We start from the raw sequence: 22460 nt of genomic DNA, 5'->3' as shown, positions 1-22460 counted from the left end.
CGCCATGGACCTCGCCGTGGGGCTTTCACGTGGGGGCTTCCATGGTCGTATCAGAAATTATGCTCAAAGGAACCCTTGAGAGAGGCTTATATCATTTCCCAGTAGATCATACCCCAATCAAGCGAGGCACTGTTTCCAAATCACCTTCCAATCAAGAGAGTCTTGTTGTTCATTCCCTGAGCTTAGCCAACTCGAATTCCAGCAGTAGTTCAAATCATGTTCCTAGTCTAGATTTGTCTTTATGGCATAATAGATTAGGACGTCCTACTCCAAATGTAGTTAAACTTGCTCTTAACAGTTGTAATATTCCATATGTTGAAATGAAAGAATCTTCACTTTGTTATCCTTGTTGTGTTTCCAAAGCCCACAACCTGCCATACTCTAAGTCACTTTCTGAATATCATTCACCACTTAAGCTTGTGCATAGTGATCTTTGGGACCATCTCCTATTAAATTTAGAAATAGATATTATTACTATGTTTTATTTGTTGATCATTTTTCTAGATTTACTTAGATTTTCCTTCTAAAAAGTAAGAGTGGTGTAACTGCTGTTTTCAAGCAATACAAAGCAATGGTTGAAAACCTTCTAGGATCTAAGATTAAAATCCTACAAACTGACTGGGGAGGTGAGTAGCAAGGTCTAGTTCATTTCCTTAAGGAGAGTGAGATTGTTCAAAGAGTTTCATGTCCTTATGCCCTACAACAAAATGGCCTAGCTGAAAGAAAGCACAGACACGTTGTAGAAACTAGTTTGGCTTTATTAGCTCGGTCTTCTCTTCCTTAAAGATTTTGGGATGATGCATTCATAACTGTTGTGCACTTGATAAATCTCATGCCATCTAAGGTCATCATCAATAACACTTCTCCTCATGAAAAACTATTCCTCATGAAACCTGATTATTCTGTTCTAAGGGTTTTTGGATGTTTGTGTTTCCCTTTCACTAGCCCTTATAATAAAAATAAACTACAATTTAGGTCTGTTAAAGGTACTTTTCTAGGATATAGTCTCTCTCACAAAGGGTATAAGGTTCTTCTGCCTGATGGAAAGTTGATCATCACTAGAGATATCATCTTTGATGAATCAGTTTTTCCTTTTTAAAATGCTTCTGCTTCTCCGGCTAAACCAACTGATCCTTCATTTCCTTGTCATCACACATCTTTTTTGCCTGTTCCTACCAATCCTAGTTCTGATCAGATGTCGCCCATTGTTCCTCCTACACCAGATTTATCATCTCCTTCCAACCCCCACTCCTCTGTCTCAGAACCAGATAACACTTCTTCATCAGCTGATCAACTATCTCTGATGTGCCATCTCATGATTCACCATCTTCGGCTCAATCCCATTCAGATAATGATCCAGCTCCACCAACTACTCAAACAACTCACTCCATGACAACCAGATTAAAATCTGGAATTTTTAAGCCAAAAATTTTCACCATGTACCCCCTTTTCTTTTCCCTAAGTCTGCTCTTGAAGCCTTACTTCTTCCCATATGGAAAACTGTTATGCCGAGTGAATTTATTGCACTTCTTAAGAATAAAAATTGGAAACACTCCCACCAGGTAAGAATCTTATAGGTTGCACTTGGATTTTCAAGATTAAATATCATCTATCTGGTGCAATTGCTAGACATAAGGCTCGATTGGTTGCTCAAGGCTTTTCTCAACGGCTTGGTTTTGATTTCAATGAGACTTTTAGTCCAGTGGTCAAGCCTACTACAATAAGAATTATACTCAGTCTAGCAATCACTCTTGGATGGGCAGTAACTCATCTTGATGTGAACAATGCATTTCTAAATGGTGAGTTAAAGGAGGATATCTACATGAAGCAACCTCTTGGTTTTGAACAAGGTGCCCCACATCTTGTCTGTAAACTCAATAGGGCTATTTATGGGCTAAAGTAGGCTTCTAGAGCATGGTTCCATACTATGCATTCTGTTCTTATCAATCTTGGCTTTTCTCAATCAAGGGCAGATGCTTCTATGTTCTTTAGGCAACAAGGGGAAAAGGTGCTATATTTACTCATCTATATGGATGATATGATAATCACTGGGAATTCTCATGTCTCAATTCAGAAAGTTATCTCCCAACTAAACTCTTATTTTTCTTTAAAAGATCTTGGGAAGGTGAGTTTGTTTCTAGGTGTTGAAGTGGTGAAGACTACTGATGGTGGACTTTATCTTTGTCAATCGAGCTATATCAAAGATCTTTTAAAGAAAGCCAATATGACAGGTGCTAAAGGGTGTCCAACTCCCATGGTTTTAAACTCTGAATTGAGCAAGCATTCTGGAGAATCAGTGTCTGATCCAAAGCTTTATAGAAGCATAGTTGGAGCACTGCAATATGCAGCCATCACCAGACCAGACATCAATTTTGCAGTGAACAAGGTGAGTCAATATATGGCAGATCCACGGGATACACACTGGAGAGCAGTGAAGTGAATTCTGAGATATCTTTCAGGAACCTTAAGGATCATGGGATTCAAATTTGAAAATCAACTGGAGATATCACAGCCTTCTCTAATTCAGATTGGGCAGCTGATGTGGATGATAGAAGATCAACTACTGGAGTTTGTACTTATCATAGTAGAAATATGATATCTTGGTGTGTTAAAAAGCAGACTGTAGTGGCTAGATCGAGCACGGAGGCTGAATATAGGAGTTTTCTTCAAGCAGCTGCAGAGGTGGCATGGCTAACTTCATTACTTGGTGAATTAAAGATCAAGAAGAAGTCTAGTCCTGTGATTTGGTTAGACAATATGAGTGCAATTGCTTTGGCATCTAATCCGTTCTTCATGCAAGGACTAAGAATATTGAGTTAGATATGCATTTTGTTCGTGACAAGGTTCTGAACAAAGATCTTGAATTGAGGCATGTGCCTACATCTGATCAGATAGCGTACATATTTACTAACCTTTGAGTCATCAACCCTTCGTGAAGCTAAGAGAAAGATTGGGTGTGATTTCCTTAGCCTCCCTCGGATTGAGGGGGTGTGTTAGAGAACATTGCCAAGATGTGAGCCTTAAGGAGCAGCGTGTGAATGCTGCATGTGGTGAAAGAGAAAAAACAACCAACAACTCCACACGAGTTGAGCTGGTGACAGTGCCAAGGACAATAGCTAAGGTGGAGGAGCACTCTTATCCTTGGAAAGACGTGTTGATCAAAGGATTGAAGAAGAAAGATGCTTGGCAGAGTTAATTTTGATTAAGGTATTAATCATAGCTTTGTCTTGTACTAGATAAGATTAGAGAATGATTCTAGATAGTTCCAATGAAGAGTATATGTATTACATCAGTGAACATTTGTTCTCATGCTATGAAACAGTAATTTAATTCACAAGCTATTTTCAGCATATTTCAGTTTCACTTTCTTCTTCATGGATCCCATAGGATGTTTTCACTTATACCATCTTATATGAAAATTGATCGGGAGAGAGTTAAGAGAATACATGAGATAATATTTCTTACTTATGTATAAGAAACTACATAATTACAAATCACTTATGTATGCACGTGATTGTATAGATTTTCATATCATATCATTCTGGTAAGAAATTTCCTTTGATAAGAAAATAAAATAAAGAATCTTACATCATACTCCATCTTAACACATCATTTTGACGAATTATTTTACTTGGAATACAAAATCATTAGAATAAAAGAATAGCCAAGTACACAAGATTGTCAAGATCAAGACATAGATATTCTACAGAAGACCTGGCGATGGGAAGGGAAAATAGGAGTGGGTACATGAACCGTTGATTTCATTATCAGCTTCTTCCCCGCTGAACTAAGTTCCCCATTCCACTTTACGATTGGATTTGGACTGATCCTACATTGGGAGCTTGGCCTCAGAATTTGAGCATGCTTTGCTAGTAAATGTTTCGTCTCTTCCGACACTGATCGTGCAAAATCAACCAAACTGTTCCACGGATCCTGGAATATTGGCTGCCTCGTCCTCGTCTCAACCTCTCTCTTCTTTTCAGCGTTATTGCTCCACAGCCGAAGCTTCCGTTCATTCGACAATAAATTCGCAAACCTGGCCCGATTCGTGTATGTTAAATTTATTAAAAATAAAAGGAAAATCAAATTTTTATATAGAGATAGATCGTGAGAATGTGAATAGTACCTTTTTAGAGCTTGTTCATTGGTTCCACCATCCGGGACCGGTTCAGTTAGACCGGACATCAAATTGACCCTTGAAACCGGTCTAGACAGCATTTCATTAGCAATTGTGACAAGTTCACCTAAGTTATCATGTGTTGCAACATCCACTGAATTCTGAACCCCATTCAAGGTATCGTTCTGTATATATATATTATAAATAAATAATGATAAACAATTAAATGGAGTAATTAATGATTAATAAATAATAATAATAATACCTGGATTCTGAGATAATTATCCTGAGAGGAAAGAGCTTGAAAAATCTGAGAAATGTGAAAGTCGACCATATCAGCACCGGCTTGGGTGAAGATCTCGACCATGGGCGTAGTGCCCTTGTATGAAAGCCAGTCAAGAATGCCCCATTTCTTCGCCTTCTTCACGCTGTATCTGTTGTCGTCTATGCTCGCAGCTCCCGTGCCTAGCGATATGGTGAGAAGGCGAGGATAGTCGACTGGCCTCGTGTGGAAGAAGTCGATGTTGCTGTCGAACATCTGCTTCGTCACTTCTGCTATGGCTATCAGAGCCTACAAATATTCAATCCAATTACTACTATTTTTTAAAGATGAAGATGGGATAGAGGTATATATTTATTATTTATGTACCGGATTATTTGCAGCGACGCCGCCATCGATGAGATTATATTTTCTGGAGTTTCCTTTGCCGTCGCGGGTGGTGAATTTGTGGCCGGGGAGAAAAGTAGGAGCTGCGGATGTGCTTATGCATATGTCTGAAAGTTTTGCATTTGCTAGTGCCGATTTTCTTGCCTGCCCAATTTTAACCACAAATTATAAAAAATAATTTTATTTGAATAGTTCATAACCACATCTTAATCCATGACTAGAAGATGAGATTAGATGGATTTTGAATACAAGAAGATTATTTTAAGGGCGTTTTAGTTCAGTCCATTACATCGTAAGATACTTTTGGTATTGGAGAAGGCATGTTAATTATTGAGTATTGTATGTTAATGAAATTAAAAAAGAAATTGGAGCCATGAATTATTTATTGTATTAGGTGTATCTTCCATGCCATGATGATCTTATCTTAATTTGCACAAGACAAAGTCAACGAACTGCATATACATAGGAGAGTCAACAAATACACAGTGGTCATAGTTTATAGACGAAGACTTTTCTTGGCAAAAATCAAAACTGTTAGTACCTCATATGTGGAGAAGATAACCGGTTGCAGAAGCTTGATGTCGAACGCCGGAATAATAACATTGGTGATCGCATCGCTCAACTTTCTGTCTCCCAACTCGTCCCTCAACACCTTATGAAGGTGCTTCCCGTCGTATAACGGCCCCTTTAACGATTTCAGCAACTTCACAAACGGAAATAACGAACTGCAATTCAATCACCACTTTAATTAATTAATATTCATCGTGACGTGACCTTTAAATTTCTATTCATTTGCTTATAAAAAAAATAACTTACTGTTTCTGAGGAAATATCATGGGCAGTTGTCCAAGTAGAAAGGCTTGATGTCTTTGGCAGCGTAAAGCGGGCGGTTGTTTTCGTCCGGGGCTGTGAGCATGGCCGTGACTAGGCCGCCCGTGCTCGTCCCAGCTATCACGTCAAAGTAGTCTGCTATTCTCGCTTCCTTTCCGTCTAATTCCTGCAGCTGCGACTCAAGGCGCTCGAGGATCACCGCGGGGAGGATACCTTTAATACCGCCGCCGTCTATGCTCAGCACTGTCACATATCTCTGGTGCTTTTGGGGCAGGCGAAGTTGATGGAAAATTGAACTTTTCTCCATTGATAAGATGAAATTAATGGAACAACTTTTTTTTATCAGATAGAGAAGATTTGATGAATTCATGCAATTAGTCCTATATATAAATGTGATTGAAAATTAAATTTATGTTTAATTAATTAAATCGTGGAGGTGGGAATGACTTGTCTCATGCAACTTGAGAGTGGAAGCTGGATTGATGCTTCCAGTTAGCCATCACAATTTTGGAGTTGAGTCAAGCACAAGAAATTGCTTTAAGTCAAATCGGGGGGTTGTTTGGAGTTTGAATTGTAAACATTAGTAATTTAGTTTGACTAGGTGAAACTTCACATGATAAACTTTGCGTTTATACGTAACCCATAAATATGTAGTACTATAATATTTGGGATTAATTTGAGGTGGTTACAAAAAATAACGCGGTTAGAAACGACTGAGATTTATGCTGACTCAGTTAAGCCAGCTTTATTAGTAAATGGATTAGGTGGTGGTTACATATATATAATTCAGAATTTACTAATTAATTATAGAGGAATGATAACAAACTATATACTATTACTAACCATTGATTTATTGGATTTAATGTTGGGAAGAGTATCAAGATGTGAAATCAAGCTACTTGTTCTTGTCCTTTCCTCGTGTATTTTGTCCTTTTTTTTCAGAGAATCATACCTTTTCTCATTAATTTCCTCAACTATGATTGATTTTTGTATCGATCAATTATAGAAATAAAATTTATTTTACTATAGTATATGTGTTACGTTAACGTACTCTATTACACTATATATCCAATTTGACTGAAATTGGTAACGACCAGATTACATATTCAAATATATCATTCTCGAAAGAAAATAAAGTCGAATGTTGCCTTCCTCAATTTGATACCACTAATCTCTTTCATGGAGTAACAAAATGGACCCAAATTCAAATATTTTCAGTTGGGTTTACAAGTTAATGTTTTCAAAATGGACCGGACTGCGGGTCGAATCAAAATACTGTAGAAAGCACAAATACACAATTAAACATATGTCGAATCGAAATACTGTATAAAACACAAATACACAATTAAACATTTTAAAAATAAAAACTTTTAAAATGACATGAGTTTTAATGCACAATTAGTAAAACAAGAGAGATATAAAAAGAAAAAAAATGGTTGAAATATTATAAGTAGAGAATGGGTCCTACCCTCAGATTTTATTATAAAACTAATAAATATAAGTGCAACTTATATTCCACTAACTTATTCAACTCAATTTTTTCTCTATATTTCTTAGAACTCGTGCTATAATAAAATAGGACTCCTATTGTGGGACGGATGTGTTGGGGTTTGTATACTAAAAGATGCTTCGAGCGTACATGCCTTTGTACAGTCAGCTTGTGCATGTATACGAGAAACGCCACGTCCACTTGTTTACCTAATTATGAGAATAAATAATATAATATAATGGTTTATTTATTGAAATATAATAAACAAGTCTAAGACTTCTTACTAAGAAGGTCAAAGTAGGGAAATTCGATGAATCCTCATGAGTTTTTCAGTAGGGGACTTGGCCAGATCTAGTAAGAAGAAAAATGTATTAACAACCTAGATAGGCTTTGACTACCTATTGGTATGGTTGCGGTGTTTGTGATAATTCTCTCTTACTTAAGAAGAGATTAGTAACACCGGTGTGGTAAAGCATTGAAAGGATCTAATACGAAATGTATTCTTTATTGCTATCTACTGAAAGAATATATTTTAGAAATTTTAGTATTTTCTAGTCTATGAAATTAATATCAATATTGTTTATTTAATCAGACGCCACTTTGACTTATCAATATGGAGATTTTGTACGTAACTCAAACATGATATCTTGGGTGGTAGTAATTGAATAACATGAAGGTATTGGAATATTATTTCATAGAATTCGCGTGCCCAGTGTGGTAAGATTAAATCCCCAAGAGGTGTTTGAAAAATGAATTTTTTATTCAGAAATCTGCGCAGTTGGAATTTGTTTCCACGAATAATAAATAAAGTTTCAAACTAGAAAAACTCTTTGGAGAATTAATTTAATTCAAGTCACGTAGCAGAAAAAAGAATTAAATTGATGTATTAAGATAATCTTAAACTCGGGAAATATTATAAAATAAAATAGACCCAAGTTATCTGTAATTTGGTGATTTAGATAGGAGTGCAATAGTGGAACAAAATAATATTCCACTGGGTCATTTGATTTAATTAGATATTTATCTAATGGATGAGCTCAACATTTAAATCATTGCATGGATCCCCATCTTAACCCAATAAGTCCAAGCTTATATATAGTGAAGAGATGGGAAACCCTAGCACACCACCACACAACACACACAACTCCAAAACCCTAACCCTAGCCGCCCAAGTCAGCACCTCTCTCTCTCTCCCTCTTGGCCTCGGTTTTCGTGCCTAGCACGTGGGAGAATTAGGGTTTTGATTTTTGTTCTTGTTCTATCCTAATTCATAGGATTAGATCAAGACAATTTCGTGTTTGTGATTGGTTTTCCCTAGATCTCATATCACTTTTATTTGATCGTTCGAGATCCGCCCACGCAGATGAATAATCAAGGACGTGGGAATAGTATGGAAGATTCGTGGTTGATAAATCAAAGATCTACGGGTGGTGCAGCTAGCAGCGTTAATCCTATGATGGATCATGAGGTAACAATCATATATATACGTCAAATTGCATGTCACGTGTTTATTTGATGTGTTAATCTATAGATCTAGAATAATTGAATGAAATTAGAATCGAATGCATAATCACCTAAATAGATACGTTATTACCTGTTTGTTTTCTGTGTCTTCCGCTGCGGTAGTCCCAACAGGATGAAGTAATAGTTTAGTAGTACTACCTCCCTCCATAAAAAAATAGGAGAAAAAGTGGGCAAAATAAGAGAAGAGAGAGGAAAAATGGATAAAGTATAAAAAAAAAGAAGAAAAAGTGATAAAAATATGAGATAGAAACTTCTATTCTAAATATGAGACCATCTTTTAGACATCCCAAAATATTAAAGCAAGACTATTTTTTTTAATGGAGAGTATACTATTTACCATCTTTTTAGACATCCCAAAATGTTAAAGCAAGATTTTTTTTAAATGGAGTGTACTATTAATATCACATGCTAAATTGGGAACTAATGTGAAATAATGTCATAAATAAATTATTTTTGCTGTAGTGAAACTTTTTCCATATACAAAAACTAGGATGGATAGTTTATATTGATTTTCATTCTTACTTATCTACGCGTTGAAAATGAAGGTACAAGTGTTGTGTAGATAATTCAATTCTAAACTTTTCTCTTTATATAATACCACGCAAGGATAAAGAGATTATCACTCATCATATCAATTTCTCAAGAAAAAAACATAGTTTCATCTAAGTATCTAAGTAATTATGACAGTGAAAGTCGTGTTCTTTCTATTTCTCGCCCTCACCACAGGTAATTTTCTTCAGCTATAACATGTTGCATGATTCATCTACTAACAAGCTAAAATATAGTACTAGTATATCCATCAAGTTTTTTTTTAGTATATCCATCAAGTTTTAGTAATGATAATATGGAAAAAAGTTCGTTTAAATCATAATTTTTGATTGACATTTAGCCAGTCTCATAACTTATTAAAGTAGTTAATTAATTTTTGCACATTTTTTAATTGTCTCATATACTTAAAATTTTGATGAAATTTGTCATCTAAATTATTTTTAGGTGAACTTCAAGATAAATTTGGCATTATTCAATATTATGATAATCGATTTTATATGATTATTATATAACCGATGAAGATATATGACAAAAAGTGCAAAAGTAACAACAAATTTCATCAAAATTATATTTGTATGAGATAATAAAGAAATATAAAAATTTGTGATTTAATTAGTTATATTTATCAATTATGGAATATTGACCAGAAGTGAACCAAAAGTTATGATTTAAGTAATAAATAATAATAATAATAATAAATAATCACATGTCCCAGTTAAGGCCATTTATTTTCATGACTGTGTTATTTTTGCTTTACTATTATGATTTCTTGAATCCCACGGTTTTTGTGAATATAAGCAAGCAAAATTAACTCGAATGATACAGTTAGCAAGAGCATTTGATGAACAAACTCCAGTCTTCAAAGTATTTTTTATCTATCAAGGCTAATCTTAAAAAATAAATATCCTTTAGTGTATGTATGTATGTATTCATTCATCGAGATTATTATTTTTAGAATTTGTCCTAGCTACTGGCAATATTATTTTTTCGTTTGGATGTTAGTTGTAAAACAGAGATTATTGTAGTGATGGTGAATGGACAAGAAGTAGATTGCCCCTACGTTGAAAGCACGATATATTCAGGAATATGTTTGGACGATAAAAAATGCACTAATGATTGCAAAACTGAGGGATTTGCGACTGGAGATTGTCGTCGTTACTGCTACTGCTACAACCACTGCTAAATAAATCACCCTAAATTACACATGTGTGTAGTGTATATATACTAATAATATATAGCATAATGATTTATAAAAAAGTCCACCTAAATTTACAAATTTGATATGAGCAAGTTTACTTATTGTCTTTATACTATATTGATTCTGCAATTGGGCAATGTACCATATGAGAAGGTTTGATATGTATAATGCGATTTTATTGAAAAATAAAAATATATTGATTTATTTAATAAACTGCAACATATAGAACTATAAGATTATCGACAAGGACAAAACACAATTTAGTTGGTAAGGCATCTATCCTTGCATCAATAGGTAGAAGGTTCGAGTCATCACAGAAATAAATTTGGAACCATTACTAATTATTTTTAAGGAGATAAAAACCGTAAGGCTGTTAGCTTGTAAATATATTTATCATACAAATGAATTGTGCATAAATTCATATTTGGTACTCCACTCAACTTACTATTTGTCATAAATTTATCACAAAAATACAATTATAAGGTTTTAAGATGACATGTAGGCTGAGAATTCCCGACATAGACTCGTATATGACGTCGTTCTAAATTCAATAAAATGATGCAATTTTGTTTGAAAATTGAGAGGTAATAAATTAAGTAGTCGTTCGATTTGTTAGACAAAATAATTATGACATGTAATTTAGAATTAAGTTATGAAATTATTTTAGTTGGAGAAGGTGATTATGACTAATTATCACTTGATTATTGAATTATAGATTCAATCTCATAAATCAAATACAAAATATATTTAATTCTGAGATATATAATCTTGCAAACCGAGACCCTCTAACAATACTTCTACAAATCACTCTAACTTAATCTTTATTCTATCAAGGAAGGTGCAAGCTTTACTTAGACTTCTTCACGTCATCTATAAAATCTGATCAAGTAACCTCCCTCTCTGTGTTTGCGCACCCTTGCGGATTTGGTGCAACACTATTTTGCCTTTAACTTTACCTAATTTTATAGATTATCACAATCACGCCTTGCTAGGAACCAACCCACTTCAGTTCCGCAATTCAATCATAACTCCTCTCTTTCCTACCAAACTTAGTCTCTAACGCAGTTCATCTCTTTTCGTGCACTTGGCCATAACTCCCACAATAGACAGTCATCTCTCCACACGAGAACATTAAATTACACTATTCATTGTTTTACTTATAAAATTGAAATGCGAGCACTCAATATATAATTTGAAACGACATCATAGATAATAAAATAAAATTACGAGTTCATCGAAAAGAAACTAAAATTATGACTTCATAGAAAAGAAACTAAAAGTACCGACTTAATTGAATGTCCAGTCTACGAAGTAAATTTTTCGAGCTTCTCACGGAGTATGCGCAAAAGGAGGTTGTGCACTCGGAGATCCTCCTCAGTCATCTTCGACGGATCCTTGACTTGCACTGGGTATTATTGCTCGATGGTTATATTCACGTCGATGTTATGAAGAGACCGAAAAGTGCCATCTAGAGTTGGGTTGCGTTCACGGTGTAGGAAGATTATATGTTCCAAATTTCTTGAGTAATTACAAAGTTGGACATATAAGTTGTAAATTAATTAATGTAAATGAGTAATAAATTGGTGAAAATTTTCCATAAATGGAAATGAACTATTTTATGGGACGCACGAAAAAGGAAAGTATCCATATTTTTATGGAAATGAGAAAGTATTTATAACATTCCATGCTAAATTCTAACCAATTTCATAAACAATAAACAAAATATTACCATTTTTAATTTGATATATCGAAAACGTATTAATCGAAATAACTAATATACCATAAATATTTCTCGAAATATACTATAAATCTCAATAATAAACATATATCGACTAGTAGTCCGAATTGGAAGAAAAAAAAAAGTTAGTTACATAAACCAGGACCCTATTAAAAATAGGGTTACAAGACGTGACAAGCGTGCCACCACGTAAAAAAAATCCCCTCTTCCTTCATCTTAGAAAAACTCTCCCAATTACTAAAAATTGAATCAATCAAGAGAAAGAAAAGGCAGATTATGGGATTCAAATCTCTGTTCAAGAAGAAGAAGCAGGCGATCCCGATCGAAACCGCCGTCGCCGCGCAGACATTTGTGATGGCCCGTCCCGCTCGTCGTCCCGGGTGGAGGATGAGCTCGAGCAGGTGTTCAAGAAATTCGACGCGAACGGGACGGGCACATCTGCGCGGAGGAGCTCGGGTCCATCATGCGCAGCCTGGGCCACCCGGTCCCCGAGGACGAGCTCCGCAGCATGATCCGCGAGGTCGACTCGGACGGCGACGGCTTCATCGACCTCCGCGAGTTCATCGAGCTCAACACCACCAACGTCGACGAGGCGCAGGAGAACCTCCGCCACGCCTTCGACATATTCGACGCCGACAAGAGCGGCGCCATCTCCGCGGAGGAGCTCCTCAACGTCCTCCGCAGCCTCGGCGAGGAGTGCACGCTTGATGACAGCAGGAAGATGATCAGCGGCGTCGACATCGACGGCAGCGGCACCATTGATTTTGAGGAGTTCAAGGCCATGATGATGAAGGGCGGCCGCTTCGACCTTTCCAAGTCTGATTAATCAATGTTTTCTTTAGATTTGTTGTTTATATGCTTTGTTTTATTTAATTTTTTTTTGTGTTAATTCATGCAATGTAGATCTGTTTTATTTAATTGAAACTGTTTTATTCAGTTTTACGGCAATTCCTACCAATATTTTTGTGACAAATCATGATTTTCCTTTGTGTTCTACCTTCACAAGTATATTTTGATATTACTTGTTATTCTGGAGGGGTATTGGAGATCATGAAACATGGTCAAAATAAGATAATCTTGTTGCTGCGATTATAGAGGATATCGCAGACTGATACGATCATATCCCAATTAATTAGTTATTTTTGATTCACCAAATCTTTTTCATATCTCTATTTTCTTATTTAATAAGTTAGGGTAGTAGTATTTCTAGTATTATAAATAGGAGAGGATGTTATCATTTTAAGCGGTAATTCATTTGGCTCAATTGATTGGCAAACAAGAAACCTCTCCTAAGGCTGCCGACGAGTGAAACTCGCCCCCCTTCGCCGTTCACGTCGCCGACCCAACGTTTGGGTGCTCGACAACAACGGTACTTGTTTCTTGATTACGTGTGGAACTCGACATTAAGGAGGACGATCCTTAACACAGACCTACTAGTAGAACCAATCAAATTCGTTAAACTCTTCGTAATTAACAAATGGTTAGCACACTATAATATTTGTATAAAAACTATGGCAGTACTCAATATGGCAATATCAATCTGTATATAAAAGTAAAACCATTAATGCCACATATAATTTTCCTCTAAAGCATTATTACCAAATATGGAAGTATATTAGTATTACCAACGTCTACATTACTTATTGAAAATTAATTGTGTTTATAATTAATATTGACAGATATAAATGTCCATGAATATGGTAATGACATAATTTGGTTAATGTATATGTAAATATGCAAACTACTCAACTCATGATTGAGAAGTAAGTAAGAGCAAAGAGGAAGGAGAAGCCTCCAAGAATTTTAAGCGATAAATATCAGTTCAAATTTAACATTTGACTTATATGCTAAGTTCGCAGTTACATAGACAATTATATTGTTCAGTTTCGACAACCAAAATGATGTAAACTATGTGTGAGAACTGAAGCAAGATAAGTAAATGGGTTGGATTATGAACAAATATTTAGGTCGTGATAATCTAACACTTACTCTATCTCCTCAGTTGTTATAAACGCTTCTCTCTCTTTTCTTATTTTCTAGCAAAAGTCAAAGGGTCAGAGCGGAGACTAAGTTGTCGTGGGATCGAAGGCGAAACTGCTATGGACCAAAGGTAATATTTTTTGTGGCACATGTAGTAAACCAATGACAGGATCAGTCGATTCTACCTGAAACTTGTATGTCATAAACAAAAGCTTGGATGAGAGTATAAATTATGAGATTAAAAAATACTCCCATTTTCATTTATTATGAAATTTCAATTATTAAAATCATCGTAGTTTTTATTCCCTCCCATCCATGAAAAACATTTCAATTTTTTCTGTTTTGTTCATTCACCAAAATTAGTCTTATTTCAATTTATCAAAACTTCCACGCCAAGTCTTCTCTTTCAATCCACGTTACTAATTGGCAATTGCACATAGAAAGTTATGCCATTTACAGTAAGATTTTTTGTGGATGGAGTGATTATTATGTTACTTGTGTTATTAGATTATTATTAATATAAATATGAGATCTAGAAGAAAATCACAGAGAAAGTTAACCAGTGTTATTTAAGAAAAATAAATTAAAGGATATAAACAACAAGAAACTCGAGTTAAAATTAGTGATTTTTTTTAATTTTTAAAGCAAGATAAATAGGCTTCAAAATATATATAGCCGATTATCCCAAATGAGCCCATATACTAAACTCAAAGCAGAAAAGCTTAATAGCACTACAAAAGCCCAAAACGGCCCATATAAAAACTACAAACCCTTGGCCTTTTAGGGTTTTTTCTTTGAACGCAGATCTTTAAACCGGAAGAGAGCTCTCTCTCCATCTCAGAAGCTCAGCTGCTGTTCCACCATGGCCGTCGGGTATCTCTCTATCATCTCCAGCCATAAAACGACGGATTACACTCTTTCCTTATAATCTACGATTGATGAATTTTTGTTTGATTTGATCCAGAAAGAACAAGAGGATTTCAAAGGGGAAGAAGGGAGGCAAGAAGAAGGCGTGAGTGTTACCTCTTCTTCAATTTGTTTGCGTAATTTATTTGTTTATCGAAGTTATTTGGAAATAAAATATTTTTCTCATTGTAGTGTCGATCCATTTGCAAAGAAGGAGTGGTATGATATCAAAGCTCCTTCAGTTTTCAGCAACAAGAACGTGGGGAAAACCCTTATTACCCGTACTCAGGGCACCAAGGTACATTTTTTACTCCTTTTTCGCAATTTTGCAGTAATAATTAGCACCATTGTTATCCTAATTTATTTAATTTGAATCTTTATTCTTGTAGAAAAATGCATGGCTACTGATTATTCGTTAATTAACTTTAAATCTTTATAAGTTCAATACACGTTTGACGTATGATTAGGCACCAAATTATATATGCATTGCTTGGTAGTGTTGTTGGATTAGGATAATCCGGTTATGGAAAATATACTCTCTCCTGGATCTTGGGGAAATCTATAAATCTAATATGCTAAAGTTTAATGTGTTCTCATTATCAACATAAACTAATCCGTGCTAGTGACTGACATGTTATACGTATAAATAGTGTTTTGGAGCCAAGTATGTATGTTTTTAGTTGAAATGTTTATCATGAACAGCTTTTCGGTGATCGGATCAGTGTTATTAAAAAGCGGAGATGGCGGCGCCGTGGCGGATGGCGGTGGCAGTTTCTAGGCTCAACGCCACCGCCACCATGTGATATGGCAGCTTACTCCCTTTTTTGAATGGCGTCCGCCATTCGTGAAGCGCCGTGGCAGGATATGGCTTTCATGGCGGTCGAGATGCCTTTTCGCCTTGTAAAACGACCCCACTTACCCCACTACCCGGCCCACGTGACATGTAACCTAGCCCATTGGCCGTTGACCATAACCGCTGCTGTCAATCCAAGTTATCATCTCTCCAGTCTCCACAAGCACAAGGCTCCAGATTCTAGATTTTCATTCACAATTCAAGATAACTGAAATTTTTTATGTACTACTACTTGAACCATCCACAATTGCATCAGACTAGCATAGTCTAGCCAAAAACTCTTCCTGCCACATCATCATGCCCTTCCTACAGCCTAGCCACTGTGTTAGCCAAGTAACAGCCTAGCAATAGGCTAACAATAGGCTAGCCAATGCCCTAGCCCAACAAATAAATTGACAAATACGATTTAATTCATTTTAATTATTGGTGTTTATCAAATATTAAAAAAATGAAGTGGAATGAGTTGTAAATATAGAGTATAAATAAAAAAATAAAAATAAATAAATAAATCAGGTAGCCTATTGCTCGCAGCAAAATAGGCGGCCAGCGATCGGCTAGCCGGTTAGTCCATGCTCCGCTCTCGTCCGCTCCGCTCTCGTCCTTACCGTTAGCCGATTGCAATAGTGGACTAGACGCCCGCCCAAGCCGCTAGCCCGTGGCTAGGGCGGGCACTAATCCACTATTGTGGATGCTCAGTTTGTATTAATTCCACTATTTAATTTTCTCTCTTTTCTTATAACTGTTCTACTCGATGCATGGATTAATTCCACTGTATAATTCTCTCTCTTTTCCTATAACTATTCTACTCGATGAAAGCATCTCCATAATTATTGTCTTCCACCATTTAATTTTCTAATTTTCCTATAACTATTCTAATTTTTTTGCATCTTATGTTATGTATTATATTTTATTTATTTGTTAATTTATCGACCGCCATTTACGCCATAATACCGCCATGCCAACCAACATATCCCTATGGCGGTTTTTTGACCGACCGCCATAAGCCGCCATACGCTATTAATAACACTGGATCGGATTGTATATTCTGCTAATTTTGGGAAATAAACAAGATTTATCTGTTACCATTATTTTTTTTGTTATAAGAAATTGTTGTAGCTGAGCTGCGACCAGGTTGTTAATGACATTATTGCGTCTCATCAGATAGCGTCAGAAGGTCTCAAGCACCGTGTGATTGAGGCGTCCTTGGCTGATCTACAAGGTGATGAGGATCACGCTTACAGAAAGATCCGCTTGAGAATTGAAGATGTTCAGGGAAAGAATGTCCTTACTAACTTCTGGGTATGCATAACTATAAGGCTCTATACTGTACTTGAGTAACATTGTTGACCTTGAATGTCCCTTATTCGCTTGTGTTATTTGTAGGGTATGGACTTCACCACAGACAAGCTGAGATCACTAGTCAGGAAAAGGCAATCACTGATTGAGGCTCATATTGATGTCAAGACAACTGATGCCTACACTTTGAGAATGTTCTGCATTGCATTCACCAAGAAGCGTGTAAACCAGCAAAAGGTTACATGCTATGCCAAGGGAAGCCAAGTTCGTCAGGTAAATACCTTGCGATTTTGCTTATATACTGTACTGGAAATTATGATATCCATTATTTATATGATTAATCAACAAGAGATTGTACTTTAATATATCTTGCTTGTAATTTTTTAGATTCGGAGGAAGATGAGGGAGATAATGGTTAACCAAGCACAGTCCTGCAGTCTCAAGGAATTGGTCCTGAAGTTCATTCCTGAGTCAATCGGGAAAGAGATTGAGAAGGCTACTTCAAGCATCTACCCATTGCAGAATGTTTACATCAGGAAGGTTAAAATCTTGAAAGCACCCAAATTTGACCTTGGCAAGTTGATGGAGGTAAGTTGTGTTTTTTTTGCTAACTTTAATATTATCCCAAATCCCAATAATTTGACCCAAAGAGTACTCTTAAATGTAGTTCAGCCGGATATTTTCAAAGTTCAGTAGGATAAAGCAACCTCGATAACTTCTATATTTTTGTCGTGTAGGTTCATGGAGATTACACCGAAGATATTGGTGCAAAGTTGGACAGGCCAGCGGATGAGCCAGTTGCTGAGCCGACTGAACTTGTTGGTGCCTAGATTGCATTGTTCTGAATTTAGTACATGTCTCTTCTGTTGCAAGCTTAGTTTTATCTCTATTTCATGCAAACATTTTGCGGTTGGTGTTTTTTGTAGGAGATTTTGTTTCTCCCAGAGTAGGGAAATTATACTGAAAATCTGTCTTGTTGTGGTGGTTATAATTATGAATGCTTAACTGTCAATTTTGAATTTTGTTATAGTTTCTCTGTTTTTTAGAGTATATATTTGTGGTGGTACTGTCTCACCTTCCCACAGTGTAAACGTTGATGTGTTGATGTTCAGTCTAGTGAGGCTCCAATTGTTGTGATATTCATTATGATACTTATTTGCATTCTCCGACTGCCCCAATAAAAAATAGTTTAACAAAGTATGACAATAAAGAACTTTGCTCATGTCAGAGCTGAATATTGTTGATCGTTCCTTAAAATTTCTCGCTTTTTCCTTTTGGACCTATCACTTGTCCATTCACATTGACTGCAATAAGCCCTATTTAATTACCACCAACATAGCAACAAAAATTAATACCGTCCATAGCTAGAGACAAATTCTAAAAATCATAATCTCGATGAGTGCATACACATGTACACTACGGGATGCAGCATATTGTTAACTTTTTAAGTTAACTAACTCATCAACGTAATGTATTAAAAATGTTACTATGATGACCTTAAAATGTCAACACATGATGTCAACACAGTATATTGAAATGTCAACAAAATTATGTGTTGACTTTTTAATGCATCGTGTTGATATTTTTAATATAATGCATTATGCATTGATCACACCTCTATACACTAAGCTCTCTACACTAAGGAGTAATTAAAATGAAATTAGCCTTGATTGATAAAAATAGTACTCCAAGTCAATCCTTGTTAGATTAAAGGATTGAAGTTTGTATCAAATACTCTTGATAAGTTATTATTTGAGTTAATTTTGCTTGATTAATATCTCACCAAAAAATATGGGATTAAAAAGTTATACCAACAATAATGGAAAATAAATGCCCTCTAATTAAATGGGACATGCGGCGATTTTTATTTATTTATTATTATTGCCACTAATACTACTAAAATAGATTCCAAGAAAAATATCGCGCTTAACTTAATGGATATATGTTAGCTTGTTAAATAAAATCAGGCAATATGATATAGGTGAAAAAACACCAGTGGTGAGGACGAGCAGTAAAAAGAACACAACTCTCGTGGTCATAATTAATCAGATGAAACTATATTTGTTAGAGAAATAGGCTTCAAAATATATATAGCCGATTAGCCCAAATGAGCCCATATGCTAACTCAAAGCAGAAGGAGCTTAATAGCACTACCAAAGCCCAAAAAGGCCCATATAAAACTCAACCCTTGGCCTTTTAGGGTTTTTACTCTGAACGCAGATCTTTTAACCGGAAGAGCTCTCTCTCCATCTCAGAAGCTCAGCTGCTGTTCCACCATGGCCGTCGGGTATTTCTCTATCATTTCCAGCCATAACACGACGGATTACACTCTTTCCTTATAATCTACGATTAATGAATTTTTGTTTGATTTGATCCAGAAAGAACAAGAGGATTTCAAAGGGGAAGAAGGGAGGCAAGAAGAAGGCGTGAGTTACCTCTTCTTCAATTTCTTTGCGTAATTTTTTGTTTATTTTCAAGTTACTTCGAAATAAAATATTTTGCTCTCGTTGCAGTGTCGATCCATTTGCAAAGAAGGAGTGGTATGATATCAAAGCCCCTTCAGTTTTCAGCAACAAGAACGTGGGAAAAACCCTTATTACCCGTACTCAGGGTACAAAGGTACAGTTTTTTTACTTTTTTTCGCAGTTTAGCCATAATAATTAGTACACTTGTTATCCTAATTTATTTCATTTGAATGTTTATCCTTGTTGAACAATGCAGTGGTAATGATTATTCATTAATTAACTTTAAATCTTTATAAGTTCAATACACGTTTGACCTATAATTAGACATTCCTGGTATATGTATGTTTTGCTGCTAGTCTTGTTGGTTTAGGATAATCTGGTTATGGAAAATATACACTGACCTGGCTCTTGAGGAAATCTTTAAATCCAAGATACTAAAGTTTAATTTGTTCTCATTATTACATAAAATGATCTGTGTTATTGACTGACATTTGTTATATGTCTAGACAGTGTTTTTAAGCAAAGTATGAATTTTTTTTGTTGAAAATTTTATCATGAGCGGCTATTTGATGATTGGATTGTATAGTATGCTATTCTTGGGAAATAAACAAGATTTGTCTGTTACCGTTATTGTTTTTTTTTGTTATGAGAAATTGTTGTAGCTAAGCTGTGACCAGTTTGTTAATGACATTACTGATTCTCATCAGATAGCGTCAGAAGGTCTCAAGCACCGTGTGATTGAGGCGTCCTTGGCTGATCTACAAGGTGATGAGGATCACGCTTACAGAAAGATTCGCCTCAGAATTGAAGACGTTCAGGGAAAGAATGTCCTTACTAACTTCTGGGTATGCATAACTATAAGACTCTTGGATTTTTCTTTTGAGTAACGTTGTTGACCTTGAATGTCCCCTATTTGCTTGTGTTATTTGTAGGGTATGGACTTCACCACAGATAAGTTGAGATCACTTGTCAGGAAAAGGCAATCACTGATTGAGGCTCATATTGATGTCAAGACAACTGATGCCTACACTTTGCGAATGTTCTGCATTGCCTTCACTAAGAAGCGTGTAAACCAGCAAAAGGTTACATGCTATGCCAAGGGAAGCCAAGTTCGTCAGGTAAATACCTTGCGATTTTTCTTGTACTGTGTTGGAAATTAAGATTTCCATTATTCATATGATGTATCAACAGTAGATTATACTTAAATATATTTTGCTTGTATTTTTTCAGATTAGGCGGAAGATGAGGGAGATTATGGTTAACCAAGCACAGTCCTGCAGTCTTAAGGAATTGGTCCTGAAGTTCATTCCTGAGTCAATCGGGAAGGAAATTGAGAAGGCTACTTCAAGCATCTACCCATTGCAGAATGTTTACATCAGGAAGGTTAAAATCTTGAAAGCACCCAAATTTGACCTTGGCAAGTTGATGGAGGTAAGTTGTGTTTTTTCCTACTTTAGTTGGTAATATATTATCCCAAATCCCAATAATTTGACCCAAAGCGTACCTCTTAATTGTAGTTCAGCCGTATATTTTCCATGTTCAGTAGGGTAATGCTACCTCAATAATTTGTGTATTTTGTCGTGTAGGTTCATGGAGATTACACCGAAGATATTGGTGCAAAGTTGGACAGGCCAGCAGAGGAGCCAGTTGCTGAGCCTACTGAACTTGTTGGAGCCTAGATTGCATTGTTCTGAATATTTACATGTTTCTTTGTTGCAAGTTTAGTTTTATCTCTAATTCATACAAACATTTGCGGTTGGAGTTTTTGTAAGAGATTTTTTTTCTCCATCGTATGGAAATTATACTGAAAATCAGTCTTACTGTGGTGGTTATAATTATGTATGCTTATCTGTCAATTTTGAATTTTGTTACAGTTTATATGTTGTTTAGAGTATATATTTGTGGTGTTACTATCTCAGCTTCCTGCAATGTAAACGTTGATGTGATGATTGATGGTGAGTCTAATGAGTCTCCAATTTTTGTGATATTCATTATGATGCATTGATACTTGTTTGCATTCTCCAACTACCCAATTAAAAATAGTTTAACAAAGCATGACAATAATGAACTTTGCTCATGTCAGAGCTAAATATTGTTAAGCATTTGTATCGATTTTTCACAAATCATAATGATATTATTGGTATACACTACACACATGTATGTGCGTAATTTAGGGTAATTAATTTAGCAATGATTGTAGCAATAGCATCGACGGCGGAGGCCCTGACAGTCGCCACCCTCGAATCCCTCTGTCTTGCAAACATCAGTGCATTTTATATCGTTCAGACATATTCCTGAAAACTTGTTGCTTTTATAGGTGCACACTTTCCCTTTTACACCTATCTCTCGCGCATTCACATTCCCTGCAATAAGCCGCCCTGTTACCATCAACATTGCAACAAAAATTAATAATACCCACAGCTAGATACAATCCAGAAATAATCATATAGATGAATGCATACATATATACACTAAGGGATATTAATTTTTAAGTCAATTTTCTGATACTCTTGATAACTTATTATTTGAGTTAATTTTGCTTGATTCATATCTATCCAAATAATATGGGATTCAAAAATTATAAAATAAAGGAAAATAAATACAGTCATGGAAAATAAATGCCTCTGATTGAATGGGAAATACGGAGATTTTTTTTATTATTGCTACTAATACTGCTAAAATAGATTCCAGGAAAAATAGCCCATTTAGCTTAATGGATGAACTCCCCCCGTCCGCCATTAGAAGTCTCATTCCTTGGCCGGATTTTAAGAAATGTTAAGAAAAGTGGGTGGAAAAAAGTTAGTGGAATACGATCCTACTTGTATATATTAGTTTTAAATGAAACGT

General features: G+C 35.6%; 2 protein-coding genes and 2 pseudogenes across 2 annotated transcripts; 3 read left to right on the top strand and 1 right to left on the bottom strand.

Moving 5' to 3' along the window:
• Positions 1-3514: 3514 nt before the first annotated feature.
• LOC121754227 lies at positions 3515-5949 on the bottom strand (annotated as a pseudogene).
• A 6337-nt stretch (positions 5950-12286) lies between these two features.
• Positions 12287-12998, top strand: LOC121755267 (annotated as a pseudogene).
• Positions 12999-14840: 1842 nt separating this feature from the next.
• Positions 14841-18177, top strand: LOC121755934 (40S ribosomal protein S3a-like). Its single transcript, XM_042151381.1, has 7 exons — positions 14841-14966; positions 15058-15105; positions 15192-15297; positions 17014-17151; positions 17236-17421; positions 17536-17736; positions 17886-18177. The coding sequence occupies exons 1-7, from the start codon at positions 14956-14958 to the stop codon at positions 17976-17978; spliced, it is 783 nt and encodes a 260-aa protein (XP_042007315.1). The 5' UTR covers positions 14841-14955; the 3' UTR covers positions 17979-18177.
• A 1175-nt stretch (positions 18178-19352) lies between these two features.
• Positions 19353-21448, top strand: LOC121755935 (40S ribosomal protein S3a-like). Its single transcript, XM_042151382.1, has 7 exons — positions 19353-19435; positions 19527-19574; positions 19662-19767; positions 20321-20458; positions 20546-20731; positions 20844-21044; positions 21200-21448. Exons 1-7 carry the CDS (start codon positions 19425-19427, stop codon positions 21290-21292), a joined length of 783 nt encoding a protein of 260 aa, XP_042007316.1. The 5' UTR covers positions 19353-19424; the 3' UTR covers positions 21293-21448.
• The last annotated feature ends 1012 nt before the right edge of the window (positions 21449-22460 follow it).

Source organism: Salvia splendens, chromosome 11 (genome assembly GCF_004379255.2).
Source record: "Salvia splendens isolate huo1 chromosome 11, SspV2, whole genome shotgun sequence".
Lineage (NCBI taxonomy): Eukaryota > Viridiplantae > Streptophyta > Magnoliopsida > Lamiales > Lamiaceae > Salvia > Salvia splendens.
This window is presented reverse-complemented; position numbering and strand designations above follow the sequence as displayed.